This window comes from Mixophyes fleayi, chromosome 5, assembly GCF_038048845.1.
Source record: "Mixophyes fleayi isolate aMixFle1 chromosome 5, aMixFle1.hap1, whole genome shotgun sequence".
In the NCBI taxonomy this organism is placed as follows: Eukaryota; Metazoa; Chordata; class Amphibia; order Anura; family Limnodynastidae; genus Mixophyes; species Mixophyes fleayi.
In genome coordinates this window covers 230,172,192-230,197,829 of record NC_134406.1, presented here as the reverse complement: position 1 = coordinate 230,197,829, position 25,638 = coordinate 230,172,192, and the positions used below count along the sequence as shown (strand labels likewise).

General features: G+C 39.0%; 1 protein-coding gene across 3 annotated transcripts in view; it reads right to left on the bottom strand.

The window, feature by feature from the left end:
* Positions 1-18,589, bottom strand: part of TRIM55 (tripartite motif containing 55) — a 98,221-nt gene extending 79,632 nt beyond the window's left edge. For all 3 annotated transcript variants that reach the window (XM_075213590.1, XM_075213589.1, XM_075213591.1), the window contains exons 1-2: positions 18,247-18,589; positions 16,263-16,444 (exon numbers count right to left, since the gene is read on the bottom strand). In XM_075213590.1, coding sequence (XP_075069691.1) covers positions 16,263-16,444; positions 18,247-18,414 — 350 coding nt within the window. In that variant the 5' untranslated portion in view covers positions 18,415-18,589. The remainder of the gene's footprint in view (positions 1-16,262; positions 16,445-18,246) is intronic.
* Between the last annotated feature and the right edge of the window lie 7,049 nt (positions 18,590-25,638).

Here is a 25,638-nt window from a genome sequence, read left to right as displayed (position 1 = left end):
ACTTGTCTGTCCCTATGCTGCAATGTGTTATTGCCTGACTTGGCGTAACTATTTACTTGGTTTATGATTTGGATGAACTGTTTTGTGTATCCCTGTTTCCCATCTACCTTAAAGTTGTGAATATTTTCTGCTGTCACTACTCCCCCGAGAACTGTATTGGCTCATGGTGACTGTAAAGTGCCCATAGATCCATTGAGTAAAATGCTTGTTTACAGCAGTGACAATACAAAATAATGTCGCCTGACCTATTGTATAAAAGATTACTTGTTTTTTTATTTATTTACTACAAAAATGTATCAAATAAAGAAACTGATATCCTACTCAGACTCAAACCACTTGTGTAAAAATATTGGGACTGATTCATAAAGGAAAGTGGACAAAACCATGTTACAATGCAAGGGGTGCAAATTAGTTTATTATTTTGCACATAAGGTAAATACTATCTGTTTTTTCATGTAGCACACACATACCTGATAGCTTTATTTGTACACTGAAATTTAAATATGATCTAGAACATGCCCTACCCAAATTATAAAAATGACCCAACATTTGACATTTAATTCCCCCTCCAATGCAACATGGTTTTGCCAAGGTGAAAACTTTACTTATGAGAATTAGGCCCATTGTGTGAAGTTTAGTAGCTTGTAATGATCATGTTTATATATATAATGTATATATCTATATACATACAGATATCTCACTGTGACCTCAAAAGACAAACACTGCCTCAATTAAAATGTAACTTAAATATTTAAGCATTTAAAATCCAGTTAGCATTGACAATATTGTAGCAATACAAATGCAATACACATCAGACCATTGATGGAAGTGTTACATTTCATTTTATTTGCTACTTGTGGTTCAAAAGTTCAAACTGCAACATTTTGATTCAACTGGAATACTAACTGGAACACTGTTCTTTGGAAAAATATTCTATAGTAGCAATACATTGAGATTCTGTAGATAAACTGCATCTGAGCAACTCACCCTTCTTTTTTTTAAAAAAAAATAAATTATTTTCAGCAACAACACGAGGTGTTATAATACAGAAAAGAAGAGGGGAACATTAATGTTGTACATATATTAATAGTACAAATCAGAAGAATGTCAATGAAACAGCATAATATACATACACATAGAAAAGCATTTGAAAACATCCGTAACGGTTAGAACATAGGAATTCCTAAAGGCAATAAATGCTTATGTTCTGAAGTCCCAAAAAAAGCCTATTACTTAGGCTCTCCAGCACCTACATGTTGTTGAAATTTTGTATTTTTTACTTAAAAAGGGAGAGAGTAAGGTAAAAGGGTGAGGAAAAGTGGAGCTCAGATAAGGGGAGGTAGGGGGAAGCCTAATCTCCCTTAAGATAAGGGGAAGGGAAGGAAAGAAGAAAGAGAGAAAGGAAAAAGAAAAAAGGAAGTGATCAGCCGGGGAGGGACAAGGCCTCTCCGGGTAAAGAGAAGAAAAGGAAAGAAAAAGAAAGGAGTACAGATTCACTGAGTTCCAGGAGGTGTAGATTGATAAAAAGAATAACAGGGATCCCATGTAACTCACCCTTCTATATCACAACACAGTCATGTACTGCAAATCCCATAAAGGTGACACCGTCTAGTTTTAAGACAAACAGCCATTTAATAATAATAAGAGTGTTTTCTTACTGACATATTTACTAATAGTTAGAAGCCAAAACTTTGGTCCCTGGAAATTTCCCTATTTTTCAGTATTGATCGACGGCCTTGTGTATCTTATTCGGTGCATAATATATGATAACCCTTATCTAATCTTATTCTCTGCCCTATATAAATTAGAATAGATTAACGAAGAGTATTTCAAATGTAAAACATGTGTACATATAATGATAGATTTATAGCGCACTGAAACCAATTTAGATCTTGCATGATGTACTAAGATGCACCTGTCCAACAGCAAAGGGTCCCTAAACACTATTTTAAAATGTGGGCAGCAATGTAATTATGCCACAATCCTGTTTCTATTTCTTGCGATCAGCAAACGTGCAAAAGGGGTTTTTTTTTCAACATGGCCTATGTAATTCTTATAACCACTGAGGTCATAGATAAGAGTTCAGCAATGTTAAGTGGATACCTAGAACAAAGTGGAAGAAAATATCCTGACAGTATCTGTTACTCAGAGGGTGGAAAGTAAACAGCACTTGACAATTGGCACGAGAGACATCCGCATCAGAGGAGACTCATCATAAATACCGGTATAATTATGACTCACTAGAAAATTCTTGTAATGGAAAAATAAATGTAACAAGCCAATTACCACCTCAGTGGTGCTCCTTGATCATTTCCACTCTATCTTGATCCCTGTAAGGTTTACAACACTTGCTGTTTCCTATATTACTCTTTTTTCTACATCAAATATTACAATAATCTCCTACACTGCTAAATGTCATTACAAATGTCCATATAACAACTGTAGTATATCTTACATACAGTAATCTATTTTTATCATGTATATAGGCATCATTCGTTTTGGTTCTTGTATAGTTCGATAACTTTCCCTCTCAAAGAGGAAAGTATATTTACAACTATATTTAATCCAATAATATAATATTCTAATAATTTCCTTTAGGATAGTAGTTGACTAAACAAGAAGAGAAACAGATCTGCGTATTAAGATGTCATGTGCATTGTACATTACTTTATTTTCTTTTTTGCACATAAACATAAACGATTTTACCTTATTTCAGAGCATATATTTAAACTTAGGGCCGGAGTCATTAAGGAGAGCAAGTTAGAAAAGGAGTAAATTTTCCCCTGGACAAACCATGTTACAATACAGTATAAATACTGGTTGCTTTTTCATGTAGCACACAAATACTTGATAGCTTTATTTTAACACTGAAATTTAAAGTTGATCTAGGACATGCCCTTCCCCAACTATAAATCTGTCCCCACATTCTAAATATACCTCTTCCTCCAATGCAACATGGTTTTCCCCAGGTTCAAAGTTACTCTTTTTTTTAATTTGCTCTCCTTAATGACTCAGGCCCTTAATGTCTAAAAAAATACTACTGAACTAGGTCTCAAATGAGCCAATTGAACCACAATAAATGTCTGGTGGTTCATTCTATCACCACAGAACAACAGATAGAACTCTAAAAGTGCTTAAAAACGTAGGAAATATTATACAACAATAAATCATAACAATAGGCATTATACAGAACAACCCAGTCCTTTAGGACCTCTAACAGTGCATGTTTTCCCGGTGACAAGGGAAATAATTATACCACCTGTGGATCTGTTACAATGTGTCAGTCAGTAATGAATACACCTGTGCTCCTGCAAGGAGATATGGACAATATGCACTATTAGGTGTCCGGAGGACCAGGTGTAAGAAACACTGATATTGAATATAACTGCAGAAAAAAACATTGTGTGAGATTAGCATAATGGTAATTTGGAAGTCTCAAATTAATTTCATTTTCAGGAGGTTTAGGCAAAACTTGTATAAGTGTCAATTGTCCTGATTTTCCGGGGACAGTCATGCTTTTTTCGTGGCTTGAAAGAGCATCACCTGTTGGAAAAGGGCCATGATATCGCCAGGATGGTTGTGTCTTGTGTAGATTTGTGCAAGGTTATGTGCAAATTGGATGGTGGAATTTTGGCAGGTATAAAATGTGCTTAAGGATACCATAGTCATTTACCATTTAAATTCAAACAGCTCACTGAGGAGTATTTTTATTAGTCACTGAACTAGCTCATAGCTCCTATCACCACACTGACATCATTATTACTAGCCCATCTGTCTGAGTCATTGAACCTTATACAACAACCAGTCAGCAAGGCAGAGTGCAGAGGATGTACCTCACTCTAATGATCAAGCTTTGGTCGCCTGTTATTCGCTATTATGAATTAAAACAATAAATTGACCATCTTTAAAAACCTGATATTGTACTACTGACAGAAGAAAGGACTATAATCCTGTAGCTCATCTACAGTTGGACATACATTTTACCTATTGTATCCCGTTGTAGCACTCAACTCAACTCCTTTTTTGACATATGTAAATTTTTATGCGTAAGATAGACAGTTCCGTACTGCACACATAGTATACGTATATAGTTTTGTGTATAGCATTGACCGTATGCAGATTTGTCTCATCTGACTCCTCCTTCTGCTGGGGGGAGGGGGCGGGTAAATGCAGTCCGAGTACAGTAAGGGCATGCTCGCGTTATTGCAACTGAGTCAGCTCCGCCTGGAGACACAGACACACCTGTCAGTAGTCGCATCACTTGTCGGTACCTGAAGGCTGGTGCAAATACATTGATGACATTGTCAATGTATTGTCCTTTCACACTTATTGTTATTTTGGTGTGAATTTTGGGAGTGAAGGTGAAGAAAACCCTCTGAATGGTTTGCAGACTCTTGTGAGACATCTGTATGTATCTGCACTATTAGTGAGCCCTGGAGACAATGAATACTTACAAATGATCCCTAGTGTGCCTTGTATGGTGTCCAGACAGACATGTATGTAACAATGCAGTCACAGAATGAAAATGATGTCAATAGGTACCAGCCACTAGGTAGTTGGAAGATAATTTTCTGCAGATCTGTACAGAGGCTAGTAAACCAATAATCTGCAACTTAACTGTTAACATGAGAGTATGACAAACAGAGAGAGAGAGTAGCCCATGACCAGTGAAGCTTTTGCGGAACGTGCAGGTTTGAGGGTAATGCTAACAACCAGGTAAGTAGAACTTTGTATTCCTTCATACCTTATTAAACTTCACCAAAAAATAAATTTAAATTTTTGTATGGAGTTTGTCTTTAACTTAGATTTATTTTTCCTTATAAGCAGACGTGAAAAGGAATACAGAAATCCAATGAATTCAGATGAGTAGATTAAAAATAGGGAAAATAGGGAACTGTATTCTTTTAAATATTTGGAAATTCCATTTAATAATAGCGCAAAAATAAAATGTAAGAAAAAATAAAACTTTATGATAAATATGGAGTGATTGAACTACAAGAGTGCAGGGGGTGTGGCCGCTATGGGGCCAGGGTTATATAACTATAGTACCAATGTTTGTAGCACAGGCCTCTGAGATTAAAGGTGTATATGTGCTGAGTTTCTGGCAGACAGAATGCAGCATGTGCAGTTATAGCATTAGGGTTCAGAGTCTGTATGTACCATGTATGAGCGTCTTAAGAAAACAGCTGTACGTCCAATAATGAAAAAACTAAAATATATTTTGTGCAAAATGTTCTCCACATTTATCTATTAACAAACTGATTCTGATTACAACAGAATAGAAGAAAGAAGGAAACCTGTCATATGTTGGCCAAACATACTGAAATATTGCATCCAATATCAAGCAATTGGCTTGAATATCACAGTGAATGCCGCCCAAAAATTACTGATAATCAAAATTGTTTACTATTGGTCATGGTGTCAAGTGTGGTTAACATTTGACTACAGATCAGTACTATCGACTTGTGTTTGCCATCATTTTTCAACAGCTCTTATAGACCTCAGAGACTCAGTCATGTTTGAAGTGATCAGACTGTGTGTGGCCAAATTGGACATTAATTCTGTTAGATGACGATTGGTTCATGTGTGATCTCTTTAAAGTCTTCTCACTGTAGTGAAAAGATTGTGCATTATTCTGTGAGGATGGTGAGAAAACATTGTTTATTGTTGTACTGCTGAACAGCAAAGCATATTGCAATAGAATAACTTTAATTATGTATTTATTTATTATTTTATTTTGTTTCTTTTGCTGATTGTATTATTTTTCTTCTAGTGTCCCTATACAGTATCCAAGGCTCTCCATTGTGGAATACAGTCATCTGTGACTTTATAGTGGCTGGAAATGGAATACTTGCAATATTTGATTTAACCTTTATAGTCATGAGAGGTCTTTTACCTTCTAGATCAATGATGTCATGAATCGAGGTCTTAGCCCTGTTTACGCCACTCGGCAGTATCCTATCACCGTGCATCTCCCTCCTGTTAGAATGCAGAATTCTAAATCCTCGGACAAAGCGTGACTTCTGTCTGCTGCACTGGAGGCTGCCATCTTGGGTGAGACATTTTGCTACATCCTGCCTATTCTAAGCATAGGGCCATCTTAACAACATTATAGGCCCCCGGGCAAAGCAGTGCACCTATATATATATATATATATATATATATATATATATATATATATATATATATATATATATATATATATCTATGTGTGTGTAAAAAGGATAAGTGATATATATATATATATATATATATATATATATATATATATATATATATATATATATATACAAATCACCTTACATGTGTATATATATATATATATATATATATATATATATATATATATATAAATATATATCTTTTTTTTACATATATATATATATATATATATATATATATATATATATATCACTTTTTTTTACACACACACACACACACATATATATATATATATATATATATATATATATATGTGTGTGTGTGTGTGTAAAAAAAAAAGTGATTGGATATATATATATATATATCTTTTTTTTTTACATATATATATATATATAGGGGCTCCCTTAACTTAACTTTCAATCGCCTGAGTCCGATCCCCTTCTCTTCTTTTTTTCTTAGTCCTTCATGCTGTGCTCCTCCGTGCTGTGCTCGCAATGAATGTTGGGCGTGAAGACGTCATCACGCCCGACATTCACTGCGAGCACAGTATGGAAGAGGGGACTGGAAAAGGTAAGTGGGTTTTTTTTTGGGTTTTTTTTTACAGGATTTTTTTTTTCCTTTGAATTGGGCCCCCTTGGCCCCTGGCCCCCCAGGCACCTGCCCATCGTGCCCAGTCGGAAAGACGGCCCTGTCTGAGTACCTGACTTCATCCACCAATTAGCTCCCTCTGCAGACTATAAAAGTCACCTCCTACAGTCAGCTAAATGCCAGTGCAACACTTTCCTAGTTCCAGCATACCACTGTCGATGTTTGTTTCCTGCTCATTCTGCCTGCTGCTATGCAGACTTCAGCCATTAATCCTTCGTGTGAATTCCACTCAATTCTACCTGCTGCTGCATAAACTTCATCCTTTAACCCTTTGTGTGAATTCAGCGTCATTCTGCCTACTGTAGTACAGACTTCAGCCATTAACCTTTCGTGTGGATTAAGTTTCATTGTATCTGCTATTGTACAGATTCCAGCTTTCACTCCTCGCGTGGATCCAGCTCTCTGCAGCCTATTCCTCTGACTCACCTACTGGATATTTGTGGTAGTAGGTTACTGTCTTCCGCCGACTTCTGGAGTCATCTCTGTGTACCGGCTTCCAGTTTCAGGCTTGATGCAGATTCTGAGTCCTGAATTGTCCTAGGCCAGTTCCAGGCTTATCCAATTCAAGAGGTTATCGCCCCTGACAATCTGCTGCCTGAGTTCTGAGCCTTCTCAGTTCCAGTTTTGGTATAATATTCGTCTGAGTTACTAGATTTGGGTTACTGAGTCTCTGGCTGCAGGTTCAGTCCCTCTGTTCCTATGTCCAGGTTCAAGTCCACCAGGTCCAGATTCCAGTTGCTTATTCCAGTACGGTGTCCAGTCCATCATTCCTCCTCCTGACATATCTAGTCACAAATAGAGCACCTCTTCCCTCTATGACCAAGACCTTCATCTGGCCTCCTAGTTTCCACTTCATCCCTGCCACAGCTAGTCCCATGGGTCCTGAGATAGATCCCAGAAGCCCTATTGCCATGACAAATGGTAACCTGATACCCTTCAGGGGCCGCAAATGCAGACTTATAAAATCCAAAAGGGCTACTCCTTACCCTTAATATCTGTAGTAAATTAAAATAATCTGTAATGATATATAAGCAAGCGTTACAACTTATAACAAATAAACCAATAAAGCAAGAAGGAGCTGGGGGCCGCAGATGAAGGCTCGGAGGGCCATCAGCTGCTCCCTGTTGCCCATCAATGTACTAGATGGGCCTGTTGCCCATCAATGTTCTAGATGGGTGCTTTGTTGATGTGGAAATAAGGTCACAGGATCTTTCTTGTTCTGACTTGCAATGGAGTTACCATGCATCATGTGTTGGGTATTTGTAAAATGATTTGGGTGTTTATTGGACACAGACATGAAGCATATTATGTAACTCACATCTGTTCTTCTCATATTTCCTCCTATTTGCAGATTCTGACTTTCAGAAACCAGCTGTCATCAGATGAGCTGTAATATCGTGAGGATTGCTACATGTCCTGTTTTAGTTTTTCACAGCCACTACTGACCGTCTGTGAGTTATTTAGATTTATCTGAATCTAACTCTGTCAGGTCAGAGGAGACCTTCTTATGTCTGCTGTCATGGTGACATCTTTGGCAGTGCCCATAAATGATTGTGCTTTTAATTGGTAACTTCTAATATAATTTTTTTAAAAACAATTTAAATGGGTTTTTAATTATGTCATATTCTTAGCAAAAGCTAAATTATCTGACAATTTTCAGTTTCTGATAAGGTAAACTTATGTCACGGGATTATTTGGTAACAGGAGCTAATAATGCATTTTGAATTATTATTTTTATACCAGTGATGATATTCCTCAGGTAATCTTCCCCCAAAGATCCTAATGTGAATACAGCACTATACACACACACACACACACACACACACACACACACACACACACACACACGTGACCCTTAATTGTACATCCCCAACTGCAAAGCGGTACTTTATACATATAATGTACAGCAATTTCTTAGGTCTACACTTGTGTAAGCAGATGGTGTGAAAGAAATTAGAAGAGGAGAGAGGAAAGAAGAAGTAATTATATTACACCTAATTGCCCTGATCCCATGCCTAATAAAATGAAGCTGTATACACAATAGACAATACTTTGCCTCGCCGCGGACTTGTCACCAGCCCATTAAACATATACTTTAAGACATTGCATACATAACCATTTTGATTACATGAAAGGCAAATATTTTTGAGTGCTTATTGCTGCCATATGTTAATTAGATAACAAAACGCTGCAAATAATTTCACGATTATCAATAGACCTCACATGAGGTTCAGACCATATAGTAAACATCCAATGAGACACTGGTTGTTATTACTATACAGCTTGTACATAGCACCAATATTTAACACAATGCTGTCAATTTTCCATTTAAGAGCAATTGAATGTTTATTATAAACTGGTAATTTAAAAGTGAATAACAGAAAAAGGAAGAAAAAAAAAAGGGAAAAAGCAAAAAGCTAATTTAGAGTTAAAGTATGGAGCTAAGAAGGAAAACGAAAAAAAAAAAAGAAGAAGAAAGTAACCTGAAAGAACCTCCTGGAACCCTTCTGACCAGGATCTCACCAGTGTCTCTTATCTCTGCCCTGCCCTGATTGGAGTCTTAGGGGTAAATGTATCAAGCTGTGGGTTTGAAAAAGTGGAGATGTTGCCTATAGCAACCAATCAGATTCTAGTTGTCATTTTGTAGAATGTACTAAACAAATGATAACTAGAATTTGATTGGTTGCTATAGGCAACATCTCCACTTTTTCAAACTCAAAGTTTGTTAAATTTATCCTTTAGTACACTTGGCAGAATGAGGGATTCCACAAGTTCTAATGAGGTTTAATATCTTGGGATAGAGAGACCCAAATTTCCTGTATTGAAGTATCTGCCATAATTAGCTTTGGTCTGTGGCATCTAATATTACTTTATATAAATTTTCTTTGTCTGCTATGCATACGTGAAGAATCTATCTGGAGGCCAAAGCTGCAATTAGTCAATACTTTCTGCCCCGGATATCTGGTGAGTACGGGCAACCCTCCCTGTTTAACACAGTCACAGGTGGGCAGACTCTAGTGCAGTGATGTGGTACAGTGCAGATGAAAAATTGGGCACCAGGCTATCTCAGTTCAAACAGAAACAAACAAACTTTATTAAACTCCTCTTCTCCTCCAGCAAAAAAGAGCATAATGGTTGCAGGTAAAGGTTATATGACCACTTCAACTCCTCCAGCACACGCTTTGCAGCAATAAAATATTTCTGACAGAAGCACCCGATGTTGTAGGGACAGTCATCATTACACAGCATCAGTAGAGCCAATCATCTTCACAGTCAGACAGTAGGCATGGTCCAGAAGTTCTTGCACTACGCTTGTGCACACCATCCCCACCCTCAGGTGCCCTTTCTTCAAACTTTTAGCCACGCTGAGTCACACAATGAGCCCCCTGAAGTTATGGGGGTACTTCTTTCCAAGGGGGCTCCTATTGCTACTGTATGGAGCAATTCCCCACTATCCACAGAGCTCCCTTTAACCCTTTGCTGAAGCTGCGTTTAACTATTTGGGGGAACACTTTCGGAATATTTACAGATGTCACATATCCCGATCTTCAGGGATTTCTGCTCCACATGCTTGTAGTCATGCACAGAATCATAGTACTCCTCTGACTGCAGGGTCCACCTGTACTGCTACACATGACACCTCCTGCTTGGGACACACAACTCAGTCTCACAAGGCTTCTGACATTGAACTCTTTCCCCGAGTACTGACACTCCTCGGGATATATATAGGGGCCCTCTTCACTCCCTGTTATCACACAAATATTTTTTCTGCGGTAGCAACCACTCACTCACCCCTATCCAGGGTCTCTGACTGCCATGCCTTTCTCTTTCTGGCGCACTGTCCCAGCAGCTTCACAACCAAAGGTTCTACCTTTCTTAAGGACTTTGCAGTAGGGGACTTTGAGGAGATAACTTGTGAGACAGAGCTGGAAGCTCAATATTGCACCAACAGATAAAATAACATTTTATAGCACAGTTTAAGTAAGAGATTTGAGGGCAGTGACATACTAAAAGAACCATACTAAGGAAATAAGAATACAAAATAAAATAAAATAAATAGTTTTGTGATGAGATTAAAATAGATGTTACTAATAAGAAATGTTCTACAGGTATAGTTAGAGGAAGGAAGTTAGAGTTATAGAAATAAAAGTAGCATAATTCCTAATATTATGATAAAATAATAAAATAGTACAGCAATTATTTAAATAAAATATCATATTATAAAATAAATAATAATAAAAATAAAAAAAAATATTATATATTAAATATGGTAGTGAGATTTCAGCCAGAATACAATACTCCGCCTATACCACAATGACCATACATAAACACATAGAGAAAGGCAGCACCATGGTGGGCCTTGTTATAAGGTATAGTGAACCAAGTCTGAGTGGAATTAATAGAACAGAGTTAGAACCAGCATAAGAAAGACAATGCCGCTGGCATACCACACGAATTACCCAGGACCCAAGAACAAACAGCTGAAACAATTGGATCCATTCAAAGAGAACAAGCCAGCCACCAGAATAAAAAGCCATATGGATAGCTAGGAACAAGCTCAGTGGAAGTCACCATTTAGATAAGTGTCACCACGCACAACAAAACACACTTTTAAGTGCATGATTTCATAAAAAAACACACATCTAACCAAGTGATGAAGGACACATCTGTGCAGAACTAAATACATTTTAGTGAAAGTTTCATGAAGGTTAAGTAAACGTAGAGTAAGTTAATAAGTGGAATAAACTTTATTCAGAGCATAATCTACCAACTATATAGTTAATATGAATTAATAAGTACTGTCATGGATTGAAGGGGAGTTAGATAAAATGATAAAAGTGTGAAATAAAGTAGATAAAAACTAAATATTATGATTATTTCATAAAAACTATGATTAATATGATTAAATAGCATAATTATATGTTTCTCATCCACCTTTCCAATCGTTACCCTTATTTTACCCCAAAAATATTTTCCCTAACTCTGTGTCCTGCTTGTTGGGTTTGGGGGCTCGCCTCTCTCAGAATCAGGGATAGGTGGCACTATCTCTCTGGAGACAGGGGTTGAGCTGCTGCCATCCACATAAACTAACCAGGATTCCACAATATCGGCAGAGTATCAAAGTTCAGTGATAGCAGCAAATACCGAATTCTTTATTTTTCCACCCTCTGCAGAGTTGAGAGGTCTCTAGAGATGTGAGGAACGTCTACAGCTTGGAATATCTCATTCTGCTCAAGTAATTTGCCAATTGCAGTTTCCATAAAGTCTATAGGAGAACTCTCATCAGTATTTAATCCTATGTGAATATAGAATTTCAATCACAGGACTCAGAGCTTGTGTCCTTGATAAAGTGCAAAGTGCTAAATTGGAAATCAAATGTGTCTCCCTTAAGTGAAAGTGGTCACTAGGCTGTACGGTCGCCATTAATGTTTCTTTAGAGTGGAAAATGTACATCCTTGTAATCACATCCAGTAGCCTGTGTGCACAGTCCAGCCTACAGGGGTTTTCAACTCGCCGATTCCCGGCGAGTTGAAAATAAAGGACTTTAATACATTTACCCCCTGGTGTTTGTGACTACTACCAGTCTCTGTTTGATCCTCCACATGGGTCTCTGGGATATGAACCAGTGAACCCAGGGTAAATATTTATTTAGAGAGCATCTGGGCTGCTTTGCATAATCCAGATTGCAACAGTTGGTCTATGTTAGACAGTCCCTGACATTTTATTATGTTGCTTCTTCTGAGAGTCCATTATCATCCTACTTTTCAGACTGCAGAGACCAGGCTAAATCTTGTGAGTGTGAGGGAGTCTTCTGTCTCCGAAAGAAATTTGCCCGCCAGAGTCCTGAGACAGTTGTTTTAGCTTCAGAGATATATCAGCAGGAACCACTTTCATTCATAATGAGGCAAGTAAACACTAAGAGGCATATTCAATTAGCTTTTCCGTCCACGATTACGCACATCTGCTCGAGTCCTGATACCGCATATTGCGGATCTCTGTGCACACCCCATAGGGTTGCGAAGGGAAATCCGCGATATTGCGGTACCATAATGTCACTTTACACTCGCAGCCGCGTGGAATCACGGAGGGAAAAGTTAATTGAAAGGGGCATATTCAGTTAAGATGGCAGATTGTGACTATGTACGGTTGCACACATAAAGAGCCAATATGGTACCACAATCTACCGGATTTCCCTTTGCATCCCTACCAAGTGTGAAGGGAAATCCGCAATGTTGCGGTAACGGGAAGTGTGCAGCCTCGTGTAGCCGCAATCTGCCGTTTTAATTGAATTTGCCCCTAAATGTCAATCCGTGTATAGGAGTATAAATCTAAGAGGCCTGTATCAAAGTTTCCACTGAGATAGTGAGCTTAATGTATGGGTGTGATGATGGAAGTGTTGAAAGTGATGAAGAATTAGGTAACAATAACAGCATTAGAACAGAGAAAATCAATTCTGCTTTAGATATGCTCAGACGTTGCAATGGGGCACCTAGGCTGAGCTGGTGGAATGGTGTTCAGTGACAAGAGATTATATGGAAGGATTGAGCTGGGGAGTAAATAGATCAATGTCAGCATTATCAACACATAGATGGCAATGGAATTAAAATGAGTTTATCAATTTACCAGGAGAGGATGTGTACAAAGAGAAGAGTATGAGCACAGACCCTCAACAGAAAGTGAGAGAGGAAAATTGCTTCCATTTTTGGAGACAGGAAGAAGTTGAAGTCCCAGAGGACTTGAGAGTAGAGAGTTTGAAGGGTCAGAAGGTGGGTTACTGTGTTAAAAACTGCTAATAGGTCTAGAATTATGAATAATGAATCTTTGCGCTTAGTCAGTGTTCAGTTTAGGCATTGCTGTTTTAATGGAATGTTGAAACCAGATGTGTGGGGTCAGGTTGGTGTGTATCAGAGAACAATTATGTCTGTTAATTAAATTAAATGTGCCAGTAGACACAGAGCTGAAATAGGTGTGGTAAAGGTTTATTATTGAAGCGACGAAAACAGGGAGCAGTGTCAAAGGGACAGGTTACAAGATCTAGAATAAAGTTACAGCATCTTAAGTTGTTACAGGAGTGAAAGAGGAAAGGAAAGATTGAGTTATATTTTCAAAATGAAGTGGAGGGCTAAATGTGAGGAAATTTAAATTCTTACTGCGTCAGTCTTATCCTTTAAATGATGGGGACATTCTTGTGCTGTGAGAGAGCTAGTGGTATGGGTTAGAGTGAGGTAGAGATAAAACTAGAGAATGGACATTGTTACTTAGGGGACAGAGAATAAACAAGAGAAGTACAGTGATTACACTCTCAATGGGAAAGGGGTGTCAGTATGTACCAAATAAAATCCACATCAGGACACACCATACACCTAATATTTAAAAAATAATCCAATAAATACTTTAATTACCTAAAATACTAGACTGATTCAATTAATAATTTAAAGGGCATTAATAACAGTTACAACGCAACAACATGATTTCCCAAGAATGCAACAGCATAATCCCCCAGATGACGTAATATAGAAAAATAACTAATCAATGGTAGCATCACATATCTTGATGAGGATAGCAATAGATGTGTGTCCCCCTGGAATTGGACGCCTTCCACAAACACACAGGAAAGAACAATAGATTACAATATATACACACAACGTAACTAATTAACACTTTCAATAAAAAACATAATTCATACTAGGACTCACAAAACAAATCAATATATTTTCTCACAAGTAAACAGATGAATTATGATGTGCAAAACACCACAGAAGTGTTGTGCCTAGATAGTCTCCTGGCTTCTAAGAAAGCTGTGTACATGGAGGTGTTGTGACTAGACAGTGTCTCCTGGGCTTCTAAGAAAGCTGTGGATGTAGAGGTGTTGTGCCTAGACAGTGTCTGCTGGCTTCTAAGAAAGCTGTGGATGTAGAGGTGTTGTGACTAGACAGTGTCTGCTGGCTTCTAAGAAAGCTGTGGATGTAGAGGTGTTGTGACTAGACAGTGTCTGCTGGCTTCTAAGAAAGCTGTGGATGTAGAGGTGTTGTGACTAGACAGTGTCTGCTGGCTTCTAAGAAAGTTGTGGATGTAGAGGTGTTGTGACTAGACAGTGTCTGCTGGCTTCTAAGAAAGCTGTGGATGTAGAGGTGTTGTGACTAGACAGTGTCTGCTGGCTTCTAAGAAAGTTGTGGATGTAGAGGTGTTGTGCCTAGACAGTGTCTGCTGGCTTCTAAGAAAGTTGTGGTACATGAAGTTGTTGTGCCTCGACTGTGTCTGCTGGTTTCTAAGAAAGTTGTGGCACTTGTAGATATTGTGCCTATTCTGTGTTTACTGACTTCTAGGAAAGTTGTGGCACATGGAGGTGTTGTGCCTAGACAGTGTCTTCTGGCTTCTAGCAATGTTGTGGTTTATGGAGATGTTGTGCCTAGAAGTGTCTCCTGGCTTATAAGAAAGTTGTAGCACATGGAGGTGTTGTGCCTATACAGTGTCTGCTGGCTTCTAGAAAAGTTGTGGTTTATGGAGATGTTGTGCCTAGAAGTGTCTCCTGGCTTATAAGAAAGTTGTGGTACATGGAGGTGTTGTGCCCATACAGTGTCTGCTGGCTTCTAAGAAAGTTGTGGTACATGGAGGTGTTGTGCCCATACAGTGTCTGCTGGCTTCTAAGAAAGTTGTGGTACATGGAGGTGTTGTGCCCATACAGTGTCTGCTGGCTTCTAAGAAAGTTGTGGTACATGGAGGTGTTGTGCCCACACAGTGTCTGCTAGCTTCTAAGAAAGTTGTGGTACATGGATGTGTTGTGCCCATACAGTGTCTGCTGGTTTCTAAGAAAGTTGTGGTACATGGAGGTGTTGTGCCTAGACAGTGTCTGCTGGCTTCTAAGAAAGTTGTGGTACATGGAGGTGTTGTGCCCATACAGTGTCTGCTGGCTTCTAAGAAAGTTGTGGTACATGGAGGTGTTGTGGCCATGCAGTGTCTGCTGGCTTCTAAGAAAGTTGTGGTACATGGAGGTGGTGTGCCCATGCAGTGTCTGCTGGCTTTTAGCAAAGTTGTGCCTATGGAGGGGCTGTGCCTAGACAGTATCTTCTGGCTTCTAAGAAAGTTGTGGTACATGGAGGTGTTGTGCCTAGACAGTGTCTTCTGGCTTCTAAGAAAGTTGTGGTACCTGGAGGTATTGTGCCTAGACAGTGTCTTCTGACTTCTAAGAAAGTTGTGGTACATGGAGATATTGTGCCTAGGCAGTGTCTTCTGGCTTCTAAGAAAGTTGTGGTACATTAAGATATTAGGATCATATGGGGTCTACCTGTATTTGCTAGAACACTCACACATATGAAAGCTCAACATATGGTACTCAGAAAGATTTAGTTTGTGTGTTCCACCTCACTTTAATGTGTAACATAGTAGGAAAGTTATGTACAATAAAGTATGTAAGCATCTATGTTATACATTTATTAATTAACTATAAGTACCTTGTTGATTTAGTTGATTCCTGTTTATAAATATCTATGATATTTTCAACCAGTAGATTTCTCTGTAATCCATACACCCCATGTCGATCCAAGACTACTTCATGTCTGCAGGATGGGCAGCGGAATCGACCTCCGGTAGCGACAGTGTTTCCTCCTCTTGTTGGTAGATATGGATTGGAGGCCTGTTAAATCAGAACCATAAAGAGTAAGATTTTTACATGCAATCACTGCTTTATCCTAAATTAGGATTAATCTAGCCCAGTGGTTTTTAATCCTGTCACCAACTATGCATGTAGCCTGAATATCAAAGGAGCACAGGTGGAATAAGTAAAGTAACAAAGATTTAATATATTAACCTGTACTCATGTGAAAAGATCAACAAAACATGGTCAGTTGTTGAGGCCTAAGCATAAACTTGAGAATCATTAATGTAGACTTTTGTATGTCTTTAAGGCTCAAATTGTGTAGACTTCTACTAGACATATAATGTACAATGTCCTATAATGCCATATTTAGGTAATATTTATGTTTTTATACAAGCAGTCATTAATAGGCGTTTCAGTAAAATTGAAAGTTTAGTCAATAATCAACTGCATTTTCTCCATGTTATTTATTTAACCCTACTAACTGCAAGGCTAATTTCACCTCCAGATTTCAGTCATGCTAAATGTTCTATGAAGTAATGGCGAGATTAACACACATAATAATCACGTTTCTCAAATAAATATTACGTTTGTTTGAAATTGCACAAGGTTGCATTATGTGGTGAATGATGCAGTTATCATCATCATCACCATTTATTTATATAGCGCCACTAATTCCGCAGCGCTGTACAGAGAATTCATTCACATCAATCCCTGCCCCATCGGAGCTTACAGTCTAAATTTCCTAACACACACACACACACACACACACACACACACATAGAGAGATACTAGGGTTAATTTGATAGCAGCCAATTAACCTACTAGTATGTTTTTGGAGTGTTGGAGGAAACTGGAGCACCCGGAGGAAACCCACGCAAACACTGGGAGAACATACAAACTCCACACAGATAAGGCCATGGTCGGGAATTGAACTCATGACCCCAGTGCTGTAAGGCAGAAGTGCTAACTACTTAGCCACCATGCTGGTTATCTTCTGATAACTTATTTCTATTTTTAATTCCTGGATTGGATAATTCAGTGTTCTAAATATACAAGATACGATGTGATAAAGGATACGATCAGATGTTATTCAGTTTAATATAGTGCTCTCTATTTAAACCATTTCACAAAGTTTGCACATTCTCTACTATATTGACAGTTTTCCCCTAATACAAATAGGGAGCATTGTAACATAAAAAAACCAGTAATTTATAGTTGAAGATGTCAGAAAATGTGGTTTTATTTTGTGTTTTATATTGTCAAATTCTGTTCCATTTGTTATATGCTCCAGAGATGTGAGATAGCTTTTGTATGTCGGCCACACAAGTGTGGCAGACAGGTTTAGCGTGCAAGTTTTATTGACTCCTCTGTGAAACGAGGGATCACTCATCTGTAGGTATACTATGTGCATTATAAAAATATACTGTAATAATCATAATCCAACTCTGTATCGAACACATTTGAATTCTGTTAAATTCCCCTAAATGATTATGTAGCACATTAAAAAAAAACATTTAATACTTGTTTTCATTGCACTAAATAATCACTGTTTTTATAGTACTGTGAACATGTTAAAATACTTTATCTGAATATATTACTGAATGTATCACTTCTTGATAATAATGAAACTATATTGTATTCAATGTGTAGCGATGTATTCTTATTGATTCAAAAACATGGTTAAGATCTCAGTATATGTAGTAAGCACCAATGTCTTTCCCATCAATATAATTAAAGTTTTTGAAAAGCAAAAATTTTAATTTATTAATTGTAACTTATTGTCACTATTAACTTTTTGATGTTGTACTATTAAATAAGCTGACTTTTAAACTGCTTACCTGGAAAATGTCGCTGGCACATTTCCTGCATAGATTATGCTGACATGGAAGGATTACCACAGGCTTCGAAAACATTTCTAAACATATTGGACAAATGAGCTGCTTCTCCAAGTTATCCATAGTTTGCTGCTCTTTGCTCAAGGACTGGTAAGTCAGAGAGGCGCTCATCTCCTAGCTATTCCAGGGAGAGTAAACTTTAGGAGAAATATGTTGCGCTGATCAGTTTCCGGGTTTGTTCCCTTCAAATAATTCCTGGACTGGTGTGATCAAATGTCCTATTGGTTTCCTCAGCTGGATAACATTGTTTAAAGGATCGCTTGAAGAGTGCTCAAGCTGTTTTTAGTAGCACTTAGTCACATGTTGCCATACTGCTCTGTCCATATATGAAAGTGACACAAGGACAGATTCAGACAGGTGATGAATCCCAGGGATATCAGCTCAACATTCCTCTCTGTGGGAATAGGGAGGGCCGGAGCAAGTGGGCAGAAAGACATCTGGAGAGGAATGACAGCTGTCACCAAATGTGTCTTTGCTTGCTCTCAGCTGAACAGTGGTTTCTAAATGTAGAACACTATATTCTTTAGCAGAACCCTTTCAAAATGTGCTGATTATTCAACATAATTTACAGGTACTTACGTTGAACAGTTCAAATAATTTAAAAAAGGACAGACGATAACATTTTAACTTTTTCCCTTTGCAACATGTGCATATGTGTATAAATACTTCCATCCATTGACCAATCTGTAATTTGTAAATTGGCATAAGCATGTGAGAGCAGTGTAATAGTAAACCGAATTACCTTTCACATTGTGACATTTTTTTTTCTCAGTAATGCTTATACGACCTTAAATTGAAACCACATCATACGTATCTTGCTCTGTTGAGCTCAGAACTCTGCACAGGGCATTGTACACTGTTATCTTAACAATATATTTTTTTATTATATGGGGGGAATTCAATTGGCCGCGTCACTGTTAAAACTAACAAAGCCTGTGCACTATTACCGATATTAAGGTAATAATGCACATAATTACCATTAATATAGTATTTACAACGCTGGCTCAGGGAGCTGCAAGCAGAAATCTGTGTTAAAATTAACGATAATACACTTAGGGCGGCGCTATTCTGGGTCTGGGGGGATTGAATTCACCCCTATGAGTTGATTTATAACAACATATTTAATACAAGTTAACCCATGCATGATACTCATGCATTCTAGTCAAATCAAGCTACATAAGGTGTTAAAAAGGTTCTTGTCATGCATTTAGGCCTAGCCCAGGCCTCCTCAGGGGAAGAGCGTTACTTCCCGAAGCAAGCGCACATTTTTAACATGGTTTTGTCCACATGTCACCACCTCATCATTTTTCTCCATCACCTCATCCTTCATCTTCATCGCCACATCCTTCATCAAGCTACTTAAGGTGTTAAAAACTCCCCACTGTCACCCCCGGCAACCACCAACCACTCCCAACTGGCACTTCTTCATCAAGAAATATATAGGTCAGTGTATAACTCTGCCCAGCAGGTGGCGCTGCAGCTTGGTTTTTTTTTTTTCCACACACGCCACTAGGCATTTATATAGTAGATACTTAAACTCCGCTTACTGACATCGGTATAACTAAACATAAATATCCTACTTCCTTGTAGTTTCCGCAGCAGACTAGAATAAAAATCTGCCATAGATCCACCCAATAGGCACCACTCCCCAGTGGACATAATACTTGTTTGGCCTGAATGTAGATTTCACCAGAGCATTTCTCAAGCATTATTGTTGCTCTAATTTATGTGTATATTACATGTTCAATTAGTGTTCTCAAATTTTATTTTCTTAACTTGAAAAAGACACTGAGAAAAGTTTCTGAAGGGAATTGCTAAACTAAAACAAAGTAAAACAGCACCAAACAATATTAGCACACTTTAAAATGATCTGCATTCAGCTATGGCAGTGAAATAGACTGAGGAACCAGCTCTATAAAATGACACTTTTTATTAATAACACATAAAATAATAAGCCACAGAAGAAAATAATTGGACATAAAGTCATCCTAAAAACAGTGGCTTGCTCACAAGTATCATAGTGTAATTTAATCCTTATTATGATAAAACATGAAAATCTAATCAGATCAGGGACTCTACACTTAATATCCACACAAACTAAAAGCCTAAAATCCCCATAGAAAGTTGTTCATCAATGCGTTCCGAGTTCCAGTAATCCTGAATTAGCAATTAGAGTCTCATCCAGATATTCCAATACAGTTTATACATGGATAGAACTCCAAATAGTACAGTTAAACTAGTAGAATTAGTTATAAGACAAACTGCTGCACGTTAGTAATCAGTATTCAGGTACGTAAACAGTACGGCGCAGAAGTCAAGTTTAGGAGTATTTTATCCTTAGGGTCACCAGATAAAATGTTCCAATATGTCTCTTCTCCTTTACTGAAAGGTGCTCAACTGAATCCATCCTCTCTCATGACTCAGGGTAGTGAGGAATCTCTAGTCCATCCCGGGTTATTTTGTGACTTGCAATTAAACTGGGAATTCTAAGATGAGTATCTCACAAAGTTGTATTAAAAAAAAGTTAATGGGGCAGAAACTCTTTATTTCCTGCACACAAGAGGTAGTCAATAGAACAGCAGGCAGCTCGCCCAACCATGGCATTGGCATATTCAGCATCTGAGATAAGTGGGAAATTCACTAGTCAGATTTAGTGTTATTGTAAAGACAAGACAGTGTAGGTCAATTATGAAGCACACACCATACACACTGCAAAACACATTGGTTTTGCACCAGTACTCCCCAGTTGTCTGTCCAGCACTTCACTTCCTCTGCAATACTATACGTGCACCTCTTAAAGAATGATCACTGTCTTTTCTGCAGCAATGTTGTGTAAGAGAATATTTAAAAGAGTATTTTTTATTAAATACTATTATGGAACTACATGTCCCTGCAAAGTCTGACAGCCATTGACTGCTTGGGCATACAACCCAACAGACAGTGTGGTTTGTGTGTTTCATTAGAAGTGCTTATTTGTGCCCTGATTGTGCTTTATAAAATTTTGGGATGTATGCTTGGGCGTGCTGGAACTCAGTGAAAATGCCAGGGCCTAATGGAATATGCAGTTCCCCAATAATAATAATACCTAATAGAAAATAAGAACACAAGCACTGAATTACAAAACATTTTAATTATGCTCCTAAAGCCATAGGAAATCTTCTATTGTCATTCCTAATGTAGTATATAGAGAGTTAAAATGAAAAAGAAAAAATCTTCATAGAACGATGATAATTTCTCCTAGCAGAGCAGCAAAGAGAATGAATAAATGAACTTATTTGACCTTCAGAACAGCCCAGCAGAGTGATTTTCCCACACTCCAGCCAATCAGACATAAGACGCTCTGATTGGCTGATTGCGCATTGACCCCTTCATTCATTCTCTTCACATCTCCACTAGGAGCAAGTAGTGTTGCTCTATTATGTTTTTTAACTTAAATCTTACAGTAATAGAAAAATAAATGTTTGAGGAAGTTTTTATATTCACTAAAATGCTTTTTCATTTGGTGATTGAGTTTTTTTTATTAGTTATTTTTGTGAAACTACATGTTCCATCGGGCCCTGGCTGACAGGACATACTAGTACTTGTCATTTCACAAGCACCAACATTGACAATGGCCTTTCTAGGACTTGTAGTCCCACCACAGTATTTCATAAAATTTCTACTTTACCCCATTACCCTGGCACACAACACATCAGGGGTGCCAGGATAAGCTCAGGTGCTAGACAGTGTAGTGCCAACTGTCCATCAGTAGGGATGGCTGCATTTTTTTTGCAAGCCCAATTTTCCTAGGGCTTGTAGTTGAGGTGCACATTTCTTAATACATGCAACTCAATACACAGAAGTAAGACTGCAATTTTGTGCCCATGAGTTAAGCCTACGTAAACCTATGGCCAAAGATTGCGGGATACTCTAAATGATCAGACCAAAAGATTGCGGGCTACTCTGAATGGTGACCATAGTGTATACTATACAATGCATGAGGAATGTTTAGCATCTGAATGCTATGATGTCACAAGTGCTCATATACCACACTTTTACATCCATGCTTGAAAGATAAAATGGGAGACAATATGTTCTAACACAAACATCGCAAAATGTGTAAATGGTTTTCGGCAAACCAAAGATTTCTCCTGCAATAACCCACTTAGCGTTTCTTAACACAGTCACCATAGATTAATATGGGGACTGCGAAGTTCTGCAATGCATCAAGCTGTGAAAAGCTTTGTATTTCTCAGAAAGGTAACGTCATGCTATGCGCATGTGAATAGCACTTTCTCTATTCACTGGCAGCACTAAAGTGGCGGTAAATAGGAAATACAGTTTGTGCTAGAAGGGAGACATTTCAGCGGTGCTAAAATATGCATGGCTGCGATTTGCAGTGATGTATATAGCTTGGGACTGCATGATTTTAATACATAGACCTCTTGGTGGGCAGCACGGTGGCTCAGTGGTCACCACTTCTACCGCACAGCGCTGGGGTCATGAGTTCAATTCCCGACTATGACCTTATCTGTGTGGAGTTTGCATGTTCTCCCCGTGTTTGCGTGGGTTTCCTCCGGGTGCTCCGGTTTCCTCCCACACTCCAAAAACATACTGGTAGGTTAATTAGCTGCTATCAAAATTGACCCTAGTTTCTCTCTCTCTGTCTGTCTGTGTGTGTGTATATTATGGAATTTAGACTGTAAGCTCCAATGGGGCAGGGACTGATGTGAATGGACTCTCTGTACAGCGCTGTGGAATCAGTGGCAATATATAAATAAATGGTAATGATGATGATAGTAAGAAGTTGTGGGTAGTCTGCATTTGTTTATAATCCTGCAAATACATATTTTAAGACAACCTCTCAATCAAGCTATAGCTATAATGAGAGTGCATGCCTGGTGCTAAGAGGCTCATTTAGTGCTGAACATACATTCATTTTCTTGCCCTGGATAGGAATTTCCCTACTGCAGATGCAGACATACATAAATATTTGTATGTCGTAATCCCCATGAAGATGGAAAAGTAGATTCTACTTTAATATTTTCTTTTCATGGGCTTCTCAGGTCTCTATGAACCCTCTCAGGTTATGAATATAACACCAGCACCAAGACTGTGCTATCTGGTCTGCACAGTCCTTTCACACCCTATTCTAAACTGCAACTGATATATTCCAGGAGACCTCAGGTGATAAGTGATAATTCAGCTGTGTGATCTCTTCACCCTGCTTCTTCCTCTCAAGCTCTAACTGATTTATCACCACTAAGCAGTGTAAGGGTTTGTACTTGTGGCCTAATGATATGATAAGTATTATGAATATGTTCACTATAGTTTTAGCAAATGTCGGACAGATGAAAGGTACAGTGGTCATCAGCCATCTCATCTAATAAAAATATCACTACTATACCTAAAGCATCTATCAGAGGGATCGGCGATCCCTGCTTTTAAGAGATCATGCCATGGTTATGGACTACTGACCACACTCCAGGCCATCTCACCACATTTGGATGTAAAACTGCACATGATTACACGTCATAAAGGGCAGAAGCATGATAAAGAGACTGAAATGCTGAATTCCTACTTAACCTTGTACTCACCCAAGGTCAGGTGGTATAAATCATGTTATTAGCACAGATGTCCTGTCAATACAAAGGTCACTACGCTGCACCTGTGGAGGTGGGAGTTATCCATTTCATTGTATAGTTAGTTGCAGGACAAGCTGTAATCGCACCCAAGGTGAAGTTAACAAACGGTGTGTCCTGGACTGTATGCATTGGTGAATTTGGACCATTTCTTCATATTCAGATAATTATTAAGGTGCTGGATAATTATACATGTTAATTGATGGTTTTTATTGTATATATATTTCGAATCACACCCTTGTATCCAAAAGATGTATCCCATTTTTACCGTTATACTGCGGTTAGGGCCAGTACCAGGTATAATTGATATAGTAATGTGGAATAAAGAGTCTATTCCCTGGTGGTCAGTGTACCATTCAGAGATCTTCCCTTGTGTACAATGAAAGTGAATTTCCTGGCAGCCAGTATACAAGATATTTGAAATCTCTACACTGAACTTAGAAGCAAGTACCCTAGTACCCTAGTACCATCCTACTAAAAAGGTCTTAGAATGTTTGGGCGCATTGTTGTGAGTCTGGCTACCTGGGATTTCCTGCACTAGTTATAGACTGTCAGGAGCCGCGGCAGCCTCGGGCACCGCCGCGACTCACTGCCTGTTCTCCATGACGAGCGGGGCGTCACTTCTGGTTTCTCGGGCCCGACCGTTGCCAAGGCAATGTCCGGACGCCAAATGTAACAAGCGGTGCGCCCCGGCAAGTGAGGCAGCCGGGCGCATGCGCTAGGATAAGCCTGCGGGCTAATTTATGTTAATGGAATGTCTGTGATGCGTTTTCAGGGCTAAGCCCTGATTGGCCAAACTCTGTATATAAGGCAGGGTGGGCTTAGCCTCCCTGCCGGTTATAGCGTCCAGTTACCTGTTATCCTAACCTGCTCCTGCTCCTGCCTTGTATTGGTGAAAACCTGTTGGACTGATTCCCTGTGTATGACCCCTTGCCTGCATTTAGACCCTGCCTGTGTTTCTCGTGACCCTGACCTCTGGCTTGTTTACCGAACTCCCTGTCTGCTCGTGACCCTTGACTTCGGCTTGTTTATTGAAATTGCTACCTGCTGCCGGCCCTTGACCTCTGCTTGGACTTAACTCCGCTTGCCTGGGTTCTCCCCAGCCGGTACACACTTCACGACCCTCTGTCAGTCTGCAGCCCAGTCTGTCCCCACCATCAGGGGCTCCAGTGAACACCTGACTGGCAGAGTAGACTCCGGGTTGTGTTGTGCCGGCTGGAGGGGTTCCTAACATTATAACCGGCCCAAAAAAACGTTCTGGAGACGGAATTGGTATGGATGAAAGCGGAACCAAATCGTCTCCATTTCAAGCCCTAGCGGGTCATGTTGAGACCCTGTACCAAACGGTCCGGGGATTGTCCCAGCGGTTGTCCTCTCAAGAGGAGGACTCCCGGTCTACATTGCCCATTTCCGGTTCCGCTGTTGAACCCAAGTTAAACTTTCCGGACCGGTTCTCCGGAAATAGAGCCCTGTTCCGGAATTTTAAAGAAAGTTGCAAACTCTATTTTCGGCTGAAACCTCAGTCTTCTGGTTCAGAACAGCAGAAAGTTGGAGTTGTTATCTCCCTCCTGCAGGGTGACCCCCCAGTCCTGGGCTTTCACCCTACCGCAATCGAGTCCTATCCTGCAATCGTGCCGGCGCTCGGCAGAAGAATACTCCGCTGAATTCCGCAGATGGTCGCCTGACAGTGAATGGAATGATCCAGCGTTACGTA